Below are 16,455 nucleotides of genomic sequence, written 5' to 3' on the forward strand. Positions count from 1 at the left end.
ACCTTGACTGGCCTGAGGGCAGGGGGAGCGCTTGAAGTCTTTGCCCCCCGCCCCTCCCGAGAGAACCACCAGCTGTTCTGAACAGTTAGTGGTTCTCTCTAGGTGCCCGCACTCCTTGCAGTGGGAGGAGACTTTGCACGCTCCCGCTGCACACTCACAAGCTGATCAAGGCCGGGGGGGCGGAGGAAGCATGGGAAGTCTTTTGCTCCCTGCCCCCACCCTGCACGGGGGTGCTGCACTTAGAATGGAGCGCCCAGCTGAGCAGCAGCTGGTGGTTGACTCTAAGCACTGCATACCCCTTGCAGGGCAGGAAGAGAATTTGAACATGCTTCCCCGCCCCCAGGTCAATCCTCCTGCCCTTCCCCCATCCTGCAAAGAGCACACCACATTTAGAGTCAATCGTCAGGTGCTCAGCTGGCAGTTGACTCTGAGCGCCGCACGCCCTTTGCAGGGCAGGACTGACCTGGGGGTGAGGAAAGCATGCAAAGGCTCTGCAAGGGCGGGTGGTACTTAAAAGTCAATCCTAGCGGCTGACTCTAAGCACCAGGTGCCAGTGCTAGGAGAGGAGACTTTGTGCGCTCCCCCGTCCCCAGCTCCTGATTGGCCTGGGGACAGGGGAGCGGCAGGGCGTCCGCAGGCCAGATCAACCCATTTGGCAGGGCGGGCCCAGCCCGCGGAGGCCCTTTTGCCCACCCCTGGTTTAGTGTTATGAACATTTCAGAGTTAAGAACTTTCATTCCCAAGATGTTCGTAACTCTGAGGTTCTACTATACTTGAAAACTGTTATGTTCCCCCTCTGTCTTCTCTCTTCCAAGCTAAACAAACCAAATTCTTTTAGCCTTTCCTCAGTGGTCATGTTTTCTGACCTTTAATAATTTTCGTTACTCTTCTCTGCACTTTCTCCAATGATTCTGACCGTTACGATGGAAGGGTTAGAAACAAGGAAAAAGTTTCAGGTACTTTGTAGGAGTTCATTTCATTTCATTTAATACCTTCCTTAAACCGTTTAAATCTTTGCTCACCGTCTCCAGATCTAGCAACTCTCAGTAGAAATGTGCCATCCAAGCAGCAGGGTATCCTGTGGGATACCACCATATTGACTCATGTATGTTCATTGTTTGTTTTTAATCCTGGCTCACAGAATGACTTCGAAAGCCTTCTGTGGGCCTGGCCAAGACCCTGGAGTGCCTCAGTAAAATAGGGATACCTACCTCGTAGGTGTGTTGCAGGGCTTACTGTTTGTAAAACAGATGACAGAATCACATTTGACATTTATAGAGGGCTTTTCGTGTTCAAAGCTAGCTTTGTTTTCAATGAAAACTGTACAAGAGACTACATTTATTAGGCAATCTCCAGTCTTAAGAGGGTACCTGAACGTTCATTATATACCTCTTGCAAAAAGGTAGGAACAGTCTAACATGAACTGATTTTAGAGAAGGCCAAAATAGGTGGAAAATAAAACACCGTGAAATATTATATTAGCCATTTTTTAATATGAAAACTAAAAGCCAGTCAGTGGATTACATGGAAATTTGACATGACAAGCGAATGGATTTGTAGCCTGTTATTTCTTATTTACAATTATGAAAAATACATTCTGGGGGACACTTAGGCTCTGGTGATTTGGCCATCAGTCAAAGCTGCCAGCTGGAGAGCCAACTTGGAAGAAAGCCTGCAGAAGTCTTTCTGAACTCAGTGTGAGTGGCCATCTTCCATATGGGTGACCCAAAACGAGAGAGTAGGGGGGAGAACACATTCCCATGTGGCCAGGAAGGGAGAGGAAACACTTGTGTTTCCAGAGCCTAGAGTCATTCTACAAGTGCAGACATTCCAAACTAAAGCCGATTTTAAGCACAGCCTGGTCTTACAGATTTCCATTGTCTCAGCACCCTTCCATAGGTATGTTTATGTTAAAATAACAAGATGGCAGTTTGAAACATGAATAATGCTCTAACTAACTAATCCCAGAAAAAGTGTTTGCAACAAAAGTCTATCACTGGAATAACTGGTTCCAAGCAGAATTCAGGCGTTCTCTCAGACCTAACTGATTCCCTATCTTCACTCTAGTTGTGTCAAGCATTGTGGGGAGCAATGTGTCTTATGGACACAATTATATGTGTTGAGTACTTTTAATTTTTTTAAACTCTGAAAGATTTCTCTGCTGCTCATTAACAATTTGCTGCAGTGAACAAGAGGGAAACAACAATTCATTCATACATTGTGTTCACACTGAGATAGGGAAGATAAATGCACCAGTTAAAGTCTGGAGACAACCTGAATATGTGTCAAGCAGCAAATAAGGCCTTCAAATACATTTGAACAAGAGAGAACGTGACAGATCAATGGTGATGATCCTCACTGAAATCGGCAGAGACTCAAAAGTATAATGAAAAGTAACTTGTAAACAACGCTATTACTGTTCCAGGCTGGGAAAGAAAAGTGAAACAGAAAAATAAGAGAATAATCACTGATTTGGATATGCTGTGATAAATCAACACTCTAAGAAATATTTTGCTGGGTACTGTAGATTCAATTTTATATTTTGAGTGAATACATTATGCCACCGTGGACTGGACATTTTTTAAAATTGTTCTTTTTTAGCTTTTTTTTTAATCCAAAATACCCACTTGTTTTCCCTCTCCTGATCTGACAGACAACATGAAAAGTGGTGTCTTTCTTTCTGAAGAAGGAATCTACTGATTTACTCCTACTAAAAGTTCCTTTATATTACCTTGTGATTTCACTTCGACCTCCATGTTCTGTTCTCTCCAAACAATACTGGTGCCAGTGATGTCAGACAGTAACACAGGCCCTCATTAAAATTTAGTGGTATTTAACTGGAAGCTGAAATATCAGAGCAACTTTACAGTACTGAGTATGAAATAACTTATTTTTAGAAAAAGATGTACTACAGAAAATGTATAGAAAATTGAAATAATCTACGTTAACTCTTATACTAACTGCTGTTGAGTCAGCTCTACGGTTTAAACCAAATGAAAATGTCTTTGAAATTGATGTTCTTTCTCAAGACACCTCTATCAACAGAAGAATGGACGAGCTCTCTTCTCTTCAATAGTAATTTTGTGCCCCCTGCCACACAGTTCTTCAGAGATCCCCATAAGTCCATCCACTTACATCATGTCCAGCTGCAAAAGAAAATGACATATTTGGAATAGGAGGCACATGCTTAAAATTATTGCTCTCACAAGCTGGACAGAGATGGTAATCAGAAAACAAAATATGTACAGCCTAATGAACTTGGATACACGCTATCTGGGAAAATATGAAAGACCTGTGGAATACTTGTACTCTAAGTCTTCATGACTAAGCAGAGAATCAGCCAAAATTGTATTACCAGAAAGTTGTAAATGCAATTAATAGGGTTTTTAGTTAAGCTGCCCTATTTTAAGACTGGATGGACTATCGGCTGAAGCGCTGGAGATGTTATATTTGTAATGACTCAGCATGAAAAAGAAAAAAAATAAGAGAGAGGCTGAATTGTTTATACACAATAAACCCATTAAATGCTTGAATTTCAGCAAGCCTATCTGTACCAGGTCAATTGAGCAGATTAAAGTATGTTTTTCTTAATGGTTTTTATTTTTCAATCCACACAAGTAACTGCTCTGTAACTCCGGCCTTCTGAAGTGTTGTTACGTTAAACTATAACAATCTGCTCTCAAAAGAGCAGCTTTATCGGGGGGGGGGGGGGGGAGGGGGGGGGTTCTTAAAACACTGGAAAGGAAAGAATTAATCTACATGAACAACGCAAGATAACACAGTCCAGTGCCTGCCGCTATGAAACTATGTATCTGGTTACATTTACAATAGCAACTAAGTATTTCATGGGGGTTCCTTTGTGCCTTAATTTCTTAGTTCAGGGGTGTCCAAACTTTTTCAAAGAGGGCCAGATTTGAAGAAGTGAACATGCTTGAGGGCCGTCCCTGCACTCTCAGCCCCAAGGCGGAGGGCCCGCAGGGTCGGAGGCGGGCGGAGAGCGCAGGGCACGCCGGCCTCACAGCAGCCCGGGGGCAGGGTGAACCTGCAGCCGAGCGGGGGAGCGGGGCTGCGGACGTACCCTACAGGGCAGGCTCTAGGACAGCGGAGGCCATGGGCGGCAGCGCGGCCAGAAGCGGTGCACTGGGCGCGCCAGTTCAGAAGAGCGCCGGGGAGCCAGGAGAGGGGGAGGAAGTGGGGGCCGTATTAAATCGGAACACGGGCCACAATTGGCCTGCGGGCCAGACTTTGGACATGCCTGCCTTAGTTGCTTTCTGGGGCACAAATCCATGGCAAGTCCTCATCCCTGTTGATTTTAGAAGCTCATCTCTCACTGAAACAATCCAGCTACTTCAATCATGAAGCCCCACCATGCCTTCACAGTACTTACCAAATCATCCACATCCCCACCTTCCCCGGCTACTGACGGAGTTTCAGTTGGTTTTTCTTTGGGGGCCAAGAACTGAAAACAAAATTCATTTGCGTTACGGAGACAAAATTCAGACACTTTCCATTCACTCATTGGAAAGTATTTTGATAGGTTTTTTAAAAAACACACATGTGATCTGAGAATTCCATATAGTAAAGCTCCAATAATTACTACTGACGTTTTGGTTGAGTTTCCATCCCCTCCACCAATCTTTAACATTTTAAAGACAAGACTCAGAAAATGTAGTCAGAAATAAGAAAGAAGGCTCATATATACAGGGAGTTTAATAATGTTCTGACCAATAATGTTTGCAGCTATGAATGCTTAAAAATGGGGAGGATGTTATTTTTCCCTTCATAATGTATACCTGTGAAAATCAATAAATTATAAATTTTTGCAAAGTAAAATACAAGGACCAAATCCTGGTTCCACTCAATTAATGACCTGAATCTGAACAAAACCTCAAATGTGTAGGTGGTTAGACTTGTATTCTTTATCAAATAGATCTGTACCTAATGAATGTACCCAAACATTCTATCTCATTAGCCAGTGCAAATCACTAGATGCCCTCCACAAACCATAAAAAAGGGGTCAAAGAAATTAGTTCAGACACTATAATAATGAGGCCCATATACAGACAGCACCTAATGCGTAACTATCTCACAGCTATTTCTCTCTCTCTATTAGCTCCCTTGCTTTATACAAGCTAAAAGTTATCAGCAATAATAGCAAAGAAAACACAAAAACAGAACATGACTTATAAAAATTGTGCTCCACTGTCCAAAAATCTTACTATTAGTTACTATTATTTTAGCAATTAACTCAATGGAAAAAACAGAAATCCTCTCCCATCCGTACAGCTCTTAAACTAGATTGTACGAAACATTTACAAATATGTAGCTGGCATTAACCCTGCCCTAGAGAGAAAGCAGCAATGTGGATGAGCTAGACCATCTAATATTACAGGTCTTTTTCCAGCATTGTCTTCTGTAAAATAAAGGTGCTGCAACAGTGGCTCTAGGTGAGACAAAAAAAGGAAGCTTTTTTCTCTGAAAAGAATTAAACTCAAAAGAGACATGTTCAAAATACTCGTTTGAATTTTTAGCTGGTTTTCATTACATAAACACAGCTGGCTTCTGAAACAGATCTCTGATTATCTCAGATCTTCAGACACTACAATAAGGGGGAAACATGTAACCAGAAAGGGGAGATAGATATGGTGGGGGGATTAATGATGCTAAATATCTCCATTCTCCCTACGTCTGCAGTGTTAGATGTGTAAAGAAGGATATCAAAAAACAGATACAAATCAGAAACTTAACATGGGGGAAGGTACCTTTGTTATCTGTGATCTGAGTATTATCCAGCTCTATTAAGACAGCACCTCACACTTTAGTCTGTTCTATCATAGAATCATAGAATACTAGGATTGGAAGGGACCTCGAGAGGTCATCGAGTCCAGGCCCCTGCCCACATGGCAGGACCAAGTACTGTCTAGACCATCTCTGATAGACATTTATCTAACCTACTCTTAAATATCTCCAGAGATGGAGATTCCACAACCTCCCTGGGCAATTAATTCCAGTGTTTAACCACCCTGACAGTTAGGAACTTTTTCCTAATGTCCAACCTAAACCTCCCTTGCTGCAGTTTAAGCCCATTGCTTCTTATTCTATCCTCAGAGGCCAAGATGAACAAGTTTTCTCCCTCATCCTTATTACACCCTTTTAGATAGCTGAAAACTGCTATCATGTCCCCCCTCAATCGTCTCTTTTCTAAACTAAACAAACCCAATTCTTTCAGCCTTCCTTCATAGGTCATATTCTCTAGACCTTTCATCTTTCTTGTTGCTCTTCTCTGGACCTCTCCAATTTCTCCACATCTTTCTTTAAATGCGGTGCCAGAACTGGACACAATACTCCAACTGAGGCCTAAGCAGCGCAGAATAGAGCAGAAGAATGACTTCTCGTGTCTTGCTCACAACACACCTGTTAATACATCCCAGAATCATGTTTGCTTTCTTTGCAACAGCATCACACTGCTGACTCATATTTAACTTGTGGTCCACTATAACCCCTAGATCCCTTTCTGCCGTACTCCTTCCCAGACCGTCGCTTGCCATTCCGTATGTGTGAAACTGATTGTTCCTTCCTAAGTGGAGCACTTTGCATTTGTCTTTATTAAACTTCATCCTATTTATCTCAGACCATTTCTCCAATTTGTCCAGGTCATTTTGAGTTATGACCCTATTCTCCAGATTAGTCGCAACCCCTCCCAGCTTGGTATCATCTGCAAACTTAATAAGCGTACTTACTATACCAATATCTAAATCGTTGATGAAGATATTGAACAGAGCCAGTCCCAAAACAGACCCCTGAGGAACCCCACTTGTTATGCCTTTCCAGCAGGATTGTGAACCATTAATAACTACTCTCTGAGTACAGTTATCCAGCCAGTTATGCACCCACCTTATAGTAGCCCCATCTAAGTTGTATTTACCTAGTTTATTGATAAGAATATCATGTGAGACCGTATCAAACGTCTTACTAAAGTCTAGGTATACCACATCCACCACTTCTCCCTTATCCACAAGACTCATTATCCTATTAAAGAAAGCTATCAGATTGGTTTGACATGATTTGTTCTTTATAAATCCATGCTGGCTGTTCCCTATCAACTTGCCACTTTCCAAGTGTTTACAGAAGATTTCCTTAATTACTTGTTCCATTATCTTCCCTGACACAGAAGTTAAACTAACTGGTCTGTAGTTTCCTGGGTTGTTCTTATTTCCCTTTTTATAGATGGGCACTCTATTTGCCCTTTTCCAGTCCTCTGGAATCTCTCCTGTCTCCCATGATTTTCCAAAGATGATAGCTAGAGGCTCAGATACCTCCTCTATCAGCTCCTTGAGTATTCTAGGATGCATTTCATCAGGCCCTGGTGACTTGCAGGCATCTAACTTTTCTAAGTGATTTTTAACTTGTTCTTTTTTTATTTTATCTTCTAAACCTACTCCCTTGCCACTAGCATTCACTATGTTAGGCATTCCTTCATCAGACTTCTCAGTGAAGACCTATACTTAAAGCTAGGTGAAAATACCTACATCAGCCAGGGTGTAAAAAAAAAAAAAAAAAGACACATTTCTGACCAACAACTATGTTAACTTAAACCCCAGTACAGACTAGCAATGCTGATGGAAGAATGCTTCCATCAACTGAACTACTATTGCACAGGGAAGTGGTGTTCCTACACCAATAAACCCTTTCCTTGCACACAGACTGTGTCTACACTACAGGGTTATAGTCACATACCTAGGGCAATGTAGCTATGCTGATAAAGTCTCTGCAGTATAGACATACCCTCAGAAGCAGCAAAAATGTTTTTTCACAAAATGTTCCATCAACAACCTAAGTCAGAGCTCTGGAAAGAGGAAGGATAATAGCATATCAACAGTTACCTGTGCCTTTTATTACCTACTGAATACTGCTACCAACCAGGAGGCCACCTAGTTCCTCATTCTCTCAACTACCTAATTCTAAAACACCCCAGAAGGGTTTTCTTTCAAAATAACCGCATCTAGACTGAGTTTCTTTTTTCGAAATAGGGTATTTCGAATAGCGCCCGGACGCGATTGTGCAAATGAAGCGCGGGAACTTCAAATCTGCGCTTCATTTGCAATTTCACTCCGCTGCATCTGCATTCCTCTCTCGAAAGAGGAATGCAGTGTAGACATACCCAGGGTGCGCAAGCTTTTTGGCCTGAGAGCCACATCTTGGTATGGAAATTGTACAGAGGGTCACGAATGCTCACAGAATTGGCGGTTGAGGTGCAGGAGGGGTAAGGGCTCCAGCTGGGGTGAGGCCAGAATTGAGGAGTTCAGGGTGCAGGAGGGAAATCAGGGTACGGGCTAATTTGGGGTACCAGGGCCGGTGAGGCTCTGACAGGGACTGCAGATTTTGGGATGGGAATGGGTAAGAGGAGTTAGGTGGGCAGAAGTGCAGGCCAGATGGGGATCAAAGCACTCAGAGGGCGGGAGGAGGATCAGGACTGGGGCAGCAGGTGGGGGGACTCTGCGGGGTGCAGGATCCAGGTGGCGCTTACGTGAGGCAGCTCCTGGAAGCAGCATTGCGTCTCCCTGCCAGCTCCCAGGCAGAGGTTGGGCCACACAGCTCTGCACGCTGTCCTGTCCATAGGCACTGCCCCTGCAGCTCCCATTGGCCATGGTTCCCAGCTACAAAGCTAGCACTTGGGACGGGGGCAATGTGCGGAGCCCTCTGGCTGCTCCTGCTTCAGGGGGCCACGTAGAATGGGGCAAAGCGAGCTCCCAACCTCCTTGGTTGCACCTGACCCTGCTTTCTGGTGGATACTGTCAGCTTTGGAGGGGGTTTCTCACCCAAACAAATTCCATTTTACATAATTAATTGACATCAGCTAGGATCTGTGAAAGTAGGACACTTCTTCAGGGTTCTCAGAATGATCATTTTACACTAAATTAGGTGTCAATAACACCTTGCAATTTAAGGAAATCTGAGATGAAGATATGCTCAGCAAGAAACTGAAGCTTTAAGTTTCCATTAAGTACTAAACATCTACAATTGATTTTTTCTGACAGGATCTGTTTTGCATTTATGCTGAAACAAATTACATATAATAGTTGTGCCAAAATCCATTATCTTTCCGAAAGCAACCAGAAAAAGCACCTGGCAAGTCTGATCTATTAACTTACCATCGCTTTGCTCTAAAAAGAGTATCTTCCCATATGCATCATTATAGAAAAGACTAGACAATGAGACCATTTTTCTCAATGAAGGAACGTAAGGAAATACACGAGAGCAACATAATGTAACTAAAAGAACCCCAAAGGCACTGCCATTACATGGAATCATCTCCTATTCTAATATTCTCCCTTGTACAGCATGTGCCTTACATCTGATGCTGTACTACCGATTGAACCATTCTAGTCCAGCACCCGCAGGACTTGACCGGTGCCAAAGCAGAGAATATGCCAATCCACAGAAGGTCAATACTGTCTAGCAGCATTGCCAATACTTCCACTTCTTACTGGACTCAGGCTATGTCTACACAACAGCGTTATTTTCAGAATAACTAACATAATTCCAAAATAATTTAGTCCGTGTCTACACACAAGCAGTTACTCTGATGTAATGTCATAATGTCGAGCAGGAGGACTTCTTGCTCCAACTCCTGTAACCCTCACTGTACGAGGAGTAAGGGAAGTTGGGGGAAGAGTGCTCTCTCTCAAAATAACTGCTGTGTAGAAAGTGCCCAAAATAGCTTATTTCGACTTAAGCTACACAATTAGCATAGCTCATGTTGCGTAGCTTATTTCAAGTTTAGCTCTGCCATGTAGGCATGCTCTTAGAAGACATTTAGGGGTAAATTAAAGCTAAATAACAGCACAGAACAGTGAGAGCCAGGACTGGTGGCTGTAAACAAGTGTTATGGGACCACAGCAAACTTGGTCACACCCATGATAAGTGGACATCCAGCTAACTAAAATCATGCTGGACCAGAGAGGTACAACCTGTAGTGTATTCTGAGACTTCTGAAGCCACAATCACACAGTATCAAGTATTTCTGAATAGAGGTTTCTGTGGTCTTGCTTTAAAACAAGGTACAGCATTGGTAGCATATCTCTCTATCTTTAAACTTACCACTGTGAGACATAAGCAATCAAAATATATGATAAATTACTGAACCATGGAACACCTGTATTTTGTTGCATGTTGTAACATAACTGACATTGGTGGTTTTTAACTATAACATTTGTTTCAAAGGAAATTTTTCTCAGTGTGTGAATCAAATGAACTGGTTTTATAATTGGTTAGTGGTGGGGAAAATGCCCCTGCAGGAAAAGGGCCTCACATAAGATGCCTGGAACCTGAGGAATCAAGATTCTCCTCTGAAGGGAATGCAGTCTAGCGGTCAGCAGTGTTACAGTCACAACAGCCAAGCAAATAGATTTGGCTCATTCATTCTGAAATATAGTGTGGCTGAGGCTTGGCTCTGCCGCACTACAAATTCTGCTCTTTATTCTATGTCTAGTTATGCCAGAACTGTGCAATGTCTCAGCTAATGTATCCTAAAAAATTAGGGGAAATGAATGACAGTTGCCTTCCTTCTACGGTAGGGATATGAGGCCATGCTTATTAGAAAGGCTGAAGTGCATCAATGAACAGAAGTGAGACCTGAACTCATGGCCTATCAGCCACAGACCAATGGATTATTTTCATGAGTGAAGCTCTCTGCTTTTCCTGCTCCTCCAAAATACTGTCTCATTCAGTGAAACAAGGAGTCTGAACTGCTTGTGAGGCAGAATGTACTACAAAATTCAGCGTGCCCATCAGAGCGGACTGTAGGATGATGGTAAGTTGCAGCGCACCAGGGCAGCCAGATCCAAGTTTAGTCTACACAGGTTTCTCCCTCATTTAGATGGGAAGCCACAAGCAGGCTTTGCATCTGTGTTATGTATGTAAGGATGCACATATTGTACAGCTACTGCAAGCTCAGTGTTTCACCAGTGGTTTCTTGCTGTGCTTTTTGTGTTATGTGACAAGGTTCCTACTCAAAACTTGGTGGGTCCTGCTCTTTTAGGCTGATTTATTTGCCCCAGAGGCTCACTGCAGCTCTCAATTTGGGCACCACACCAAGGGCATCAGCTTGCTGTTTGCTGAGAGTCTCTCATCATCGGCCAGCATAAGGTATAAACTTCACAGTCTCGGTGGACTCCCAAAGAATACAGGGCTGGAGATGGGGAAGTGGGTGTGAGGGGAACCCGGGCCCACCCTCTAGTCCGGGTTCCAGCCCAGAGCCCTGTAATAGCAGCTGCCTATGAGGGGCTCTAATACCAGCTGTGAGACAGCTACAAAACCCCTATGGCTACTTCCCTACACCATCCCCAGCACCTTCCTTCTCTCAGGCTCGTCCTCCCAGTACCCACTCGGTGCCTGTTTCCTCCTGCACCCAGCAGCGCTTTTCTCTGTCCTCTCAGCTACTTGTGCGCCCTGCAGGGAAGCTCTTTTTAAACCCGTCTCAACTGGTTCTTTAATTGGCCCCAGGTGTTCTAATTAGCACAGGCTCACCTGACTCTGCAGGACCACTCAACTAGCTCCAGGTGCTTAATTGCTCTGATTGACTCTGCTGATTCTAGACTAGCCCCTGCCATTTATCCTGGGAACAGAGATTTTTCTCAGTCTGAAGCTAATATACCTCCCTCCCATTACTTTTTTTTTTTGTATCCCTCTAACTTGACCCTACCACAGTTAGCATAGAGAGGACTTGAAGAACTGAAAAGTAATTTCATGTAGCATATAGTGTGGACATTAGGGTTGATTTTTTTCTAGATCAGGGCTACTCAACTTTGGAAGCCCCGGGGGCCACAACGATACTCACAGCACATACTGAGGGCCGCAACTTAAATGCAAATATACGTAAATAGCTTTTCACACTGATGGGCATGCATTTAAGTCAGTTCTGCTGATATTAATAAAATGTAATATCTACCCGACTTCCACCCATATGACAGCACTTTTAATGAGAGTCCAGGAATTTAATTACTAAAATGCATATCAACAGAAGACCATTATACTGACTCGCCATTGTAGAGCGTGTTCCCAGTGGAGGCCATGTTCAATGGATCCCACCTGCAGGCCATGTGTTGAACCCCACATAAACCCAAACTGCACCGTGGGCCACAAACAAATGGCCTGGGGACCGCGTGTTAAGTAGCCCTGTTCATAGAATCACAGAACCATAGAGTTGGAAGAGATCTCAGAAGGTCGTCAAGTCCAGCCCCCTGCTCTAGGCAGGACCATCCCAACTAAATCAACCCGGCCAGGCCTTTGTCAAGCCGAGACGTAAACACAGCTAGGGATGGAGACTCCACTACTTCCCTAGGGAACCCATCCCAGTGCTTCACCGCTCTCCTAGTGGAAAAGTTTTTCCTAATATCCAACCTGGACCTCTCCCACCACAACTTGAGCCCATTGCTCCTTGTTCTGCCATCTGTCACTACTGAGAACAGCCTCTCTCCATCCTCTTTGGAACCTCCCTTCAGGAAGTTGAAGGCTGCTATCAAATCCCCCTTCACTCTTCACTTTTGCAGACTAAACAGACCCAACTCCCTCAGCCTCTCCTCATAGGTCATGTGCTCCAGCCCCTGTTCTAGATCATGAATTTTTTTGGAAGTGAAATGTTTAAGTAACTAATAACTAAATGACACCTTTCTTGGTACATGCTGCTGGGAAGAGAAAGATAGTTTGCATAGTTATGTATGACCACAAACAGCCATGGCCCCATCCTTGCTGAACAATTTTGTGACAGCTCTCACAACTCTAATCTGTACGTTAGTTTCGATATATACGTTGCTATTTCGTTATAGTATCATGGCATTTTATTGACCTCCCCCCCGCCTTTTATCAATTTTTCTGTGTTTTTTCTCATGTTAAGTGAGTTGTGGACATGCCAAGGTCATCTTAAGGTGCACGTGCATTTCCAAAGCTGCTTCAGATGAAAAGGGATAATAGACTCCGGACTACAACCTCTCACCTATTCACTAAACATTCCAAAGTGACAACCACCCTGCCGGTTAAGAGTACAAAGCTTGAGTTTTGTGGGAGCAAAGAAGAGTTCTCTTTTTAGGAGAGGTGCTTTCAAGCTCACATGGTTAGTGGTTTCAACAGCAGAATCTGTACACAAAAGCCTTCTCCCTCTTAAGCTATATTTAAACCATGCCTGCCAGCTGGGTATATGGATTTGTGTTCATCTTCTGTAAGACAAATATAAAAATAGTTCTCGATTCAGCCACCACTGTATCTTGTCTCCCTTGAATCTGCCTTTCTGCCTTCACTGGGGAAAAGGCTGCTCTGCGTGCCCCATTCTATTCCTTATGCTAACTACAGTACTTTGCACCCCCATTGCTGTCAGTATTGTTACCCGCAAGGAACACCTTCAAACATGTCGCCCCTTTTGTGTTGAGCGTGCTATTGTGCACTGATTATAGAAGTGGAAACTGAGGCACAGAGGTTGCGACTTGGCCACGGATGCAGAATTCAGGGCTGGGGTTAGACCTCAGAAGTCCCTGATTTCCACACCCGTGTTCTAGTGACTAGATTGCACTTCTCCCATATCGAGGAAAACATCATTCTAATGAAAAGTCAGGAGCCAACAGTGTTCCTGCATATACTAACAGCCTGTTGCCACTACACTAAACTGAGCTCCTGAAATGGTTTGTCTGGAAAATATGTCTAAACAATAATATGCCCCACCTGCAGGCAGCATGAAACAATATAATACAGGGCGTATTAAGGGAGAATTTTCCCCGAGTTAGGACCTCTTCATTTTTATGGTTTAGTCCTGAGTGGAGTGCAGGATCAGGTCCACGAAATAACCGTTACAGGACCGCTTGGGAATAGTGACCATAATATAATAACATTCAACATTCCTGTGGTGGGAAGAACACCTCAGCAGTCCAGCACCCTGGCATTTAATTTCAAAAAGGGGAATTACACAAAAATGAGGAGGTTAGTTAAACAGAAATTAAAAGGCACAGTGACTAGAGCCAAATCCCTGAAAGCTGCATGGAAACTTTTTAAAGACACCATAATAGAGGCCCAACTTAAATGTATATCCCAAATTTAAAAACATAGCAAGAGACCTAAAACAGTGTCACCATGGCTTAACCGCCATGTAAAAGAAGCAGTGAGGGACAAAAAGGTATCTTTTAAGAATTGGAAGTCCAATCCTAGTGAGATAAATAGAAAGGAACATAAACACTGTCAAATCAAGTGTAAACATGTAATAAGAAAAGCAAAAAAGATTTTGAGGAACAGCTAGCCAAAAAACTCCAAAAGAAATAACAAAATATTTTTTAAGTACATTAGAAGCAGGAAGCCTGCTAAAAAACCTGTGGGTCCCCTAGATGATCGAGCTATAAAAGGAGCAATCAAGGACAATAAAGCCATTGCGGAGAAATTAAATGATTTCTTTGCTTCAGTCTTTATGGCTGAGGACGTTGGGGAGATTCCCGAATCTGCACCGTCCTTTGTGGGTGATGAATCTGAGGAACTGTCCCGGATTGAAGTGTCATTAGAGGAGGTTTTGGAACAAATAGAAAAACTTAATGTTAACAAATCTCTGGGACCGGATGGCATTCATCCAAGGGTTCTAAAAGAACTCAAATGGGAAATTGCTGAGCTATTATCTGTGGTTTGTAACCTATCCTTTAAATCGGCTTCCGTACCTAATGACTGGAAGGTAGCCAACATGACACCAATATTTAAAAAGGGCTCTAGAGGCAATCCTGGCAATTACAGACCAGTAAGTCTAACTTCAGTACCGGGCAAATTAGTCGAAACAATAGTAAGGAATACAATTGTGAACCATGTAGAAGAATATAATTTGTTAGACAAAAGTCAACATGGTTTCTGTAAAGGGAAATCCTGTCTTACTAATCTATTAGAGTTCTTTGAATGGGTTAACAAGCATGCAGATAAGGGGGATCCAGTAGATATAGTATACTTGGATTTTCAGAAAGCCTTTGACAAGATCCCTCACCAAAGGCTCTTGTGTAAATTACATGGCCATGGGATAAGAGGGAAGGTCCTTTCTTGGATTGAGAACTGGTTAAAAGACAGGAAACGAAGGGTAGGAATAAATGGTAAATTTTCAGATTGGAGAGGGGTAACTAGTGGTGTACCCCAAGGGTCAGTCCTGGGACCAATCCTTTTCAACTTATTCATAAATGATCTGGAGAAAGGGGTAAGCAGTGAGGTAGTAAAGTTTGCGGATGATACCAAACTGTTTAGGATAGTCAAGACAGAAGCAGACTGTGAGGGACTCCAAGAAGATCTCACCAAACTGAGTGATTGGGCAGCAAAATGGCAAATGAAATTGAATGTGGATAAGTGTAAAGTAATACACATTGGGAAAAATAACCCCAACTATATGTACAGTATGATGGGGGCTAATTTGGCTATGACAAATCAGGAAAGAGATCTTGGAGATATCGTGTACAGTTCTCTGAAAACTTCCACGCAGTGTGCAGCGGCGGGCAAAAAGGCAAATAGGTTGCTAGGAATTATTAGGAAAGGGATAGAAAATAAGACACAGAATATCTTACTGCCTCTGTATAAAACTATGGTACGCCCACATCTTGAATACTGTGTACAGATGTGGTCTCCTCACCTCAAAAAAGATATTTTAGCCTTGGAAAGGGTTCAGAAAAGGGCAACTAAAATGATTAGGGGTTTGGAGCGGGTCCCATATGAGGAGAGGTGAAAGCGACTGGGACTTTTCAGTTTAGAAAAGAGGAGACTGAGGGGGGATACGATAGAGGTATATAAAAGCATGAGTGGTGTGGAGAGAGCCGATAAAGAAAGGTTATTTATTAGTTCCCTAAATAGAAGAACTAGAGGTCACCAAATGAAATTAATGGGTAGCAGGTTTAAAACCAATAAAAGAAAGTTCTTCTTCACACAGCGTGTAGTCAACCTGTGGAACTCCTTGCCAGAGGAGGCTGTGAAGGCTAGGACTATAATAGAGTTTAAAGGGAAGCTAGATAATTTCATGGAGGTTAGGTCCATAGAAGGCTATTAGCAAGGGGATAAAATGGTGTCCTTGGCCTCTGTTTTTCAGAGGCTGGAGAGAGATGGCAGGAGACAAATCGCTTGATCATTGTCTTCGGTCCACCCTCTCTGGGGCACCTGGTGTTGGACACTGTCGGTAGACAGGATACTGGGCTAGAAGGACCTTTGGTCTGACCCAGTACGGCCGTTCTTATGTTAGGATTCCATTCATCCAAGCCCTATTTAATTCACTTAACAGTTCATCCATATAAGAAAATTTCTTTTCTGGAATAGCAAAGACTTCATATAGATATGCAAGAATTTAAAAGTAATACCTTTTTGGCTTCCTCACTTGTCACTGAACTACCTTCTGCTTCATCTTTGGTGATCAAAGAAATTCCATCTGAGGTAAATCAAATCACAAAAAGATCAGTATAAAGCTTT

The 16,455-nt window shown here is 43.0% G+C and overlaps 1 protein-coding gene across 2 annotated transcripts in view; it reads right to left on the reverse strand.

Moving 5' to 3' along the window:
* Window positions 1-1,471: 1,471 nt before the first annotated feature.
* Window positions 1,472-16,455, reverse strand: part of XRCC5 (X-ray repair cross complementing 5) — an 89,627-nt gene continuing 74,643 nt past the window's right edge. For both annotated transcript variants that reach the window (XM_075933031.2, XM_089779634.1), the window contains 3 exons: window positions 16,347-16,414; window positions 4,388-4,459; window positions 1,472-3,146 (listed from right to left, as the gene is read on the reverse strand). In XM_075933031.2, coding sequence (XP_075789146.2) covers window positions 3,132-3,146; window positions 4,388-4,459; window positions 16,347-16,414 — 155 coding nt within the window. In that variant the 3' untranslated portion in view covers window positions 1,472-3,131. The remainder of the gene's footprint in view (window positions 3,147-4,387; window positions 4,460-16,346; window positions 16,415-16,455) is intronic.

This window comes from Pelodiscus sinensis, chromosome 7 (genome assembly GCF_052426305.1).
Source record: "Pelodiscus sinensis isolate ZL-2025 chromosome 7, ASM5242630v1, whole genome shotgun sequence".
NCBI lineage: Eukaryota > Metazoa > Chordata > Testudines > Trionychidae > Pelodiscus > Pelodiscus sinensis.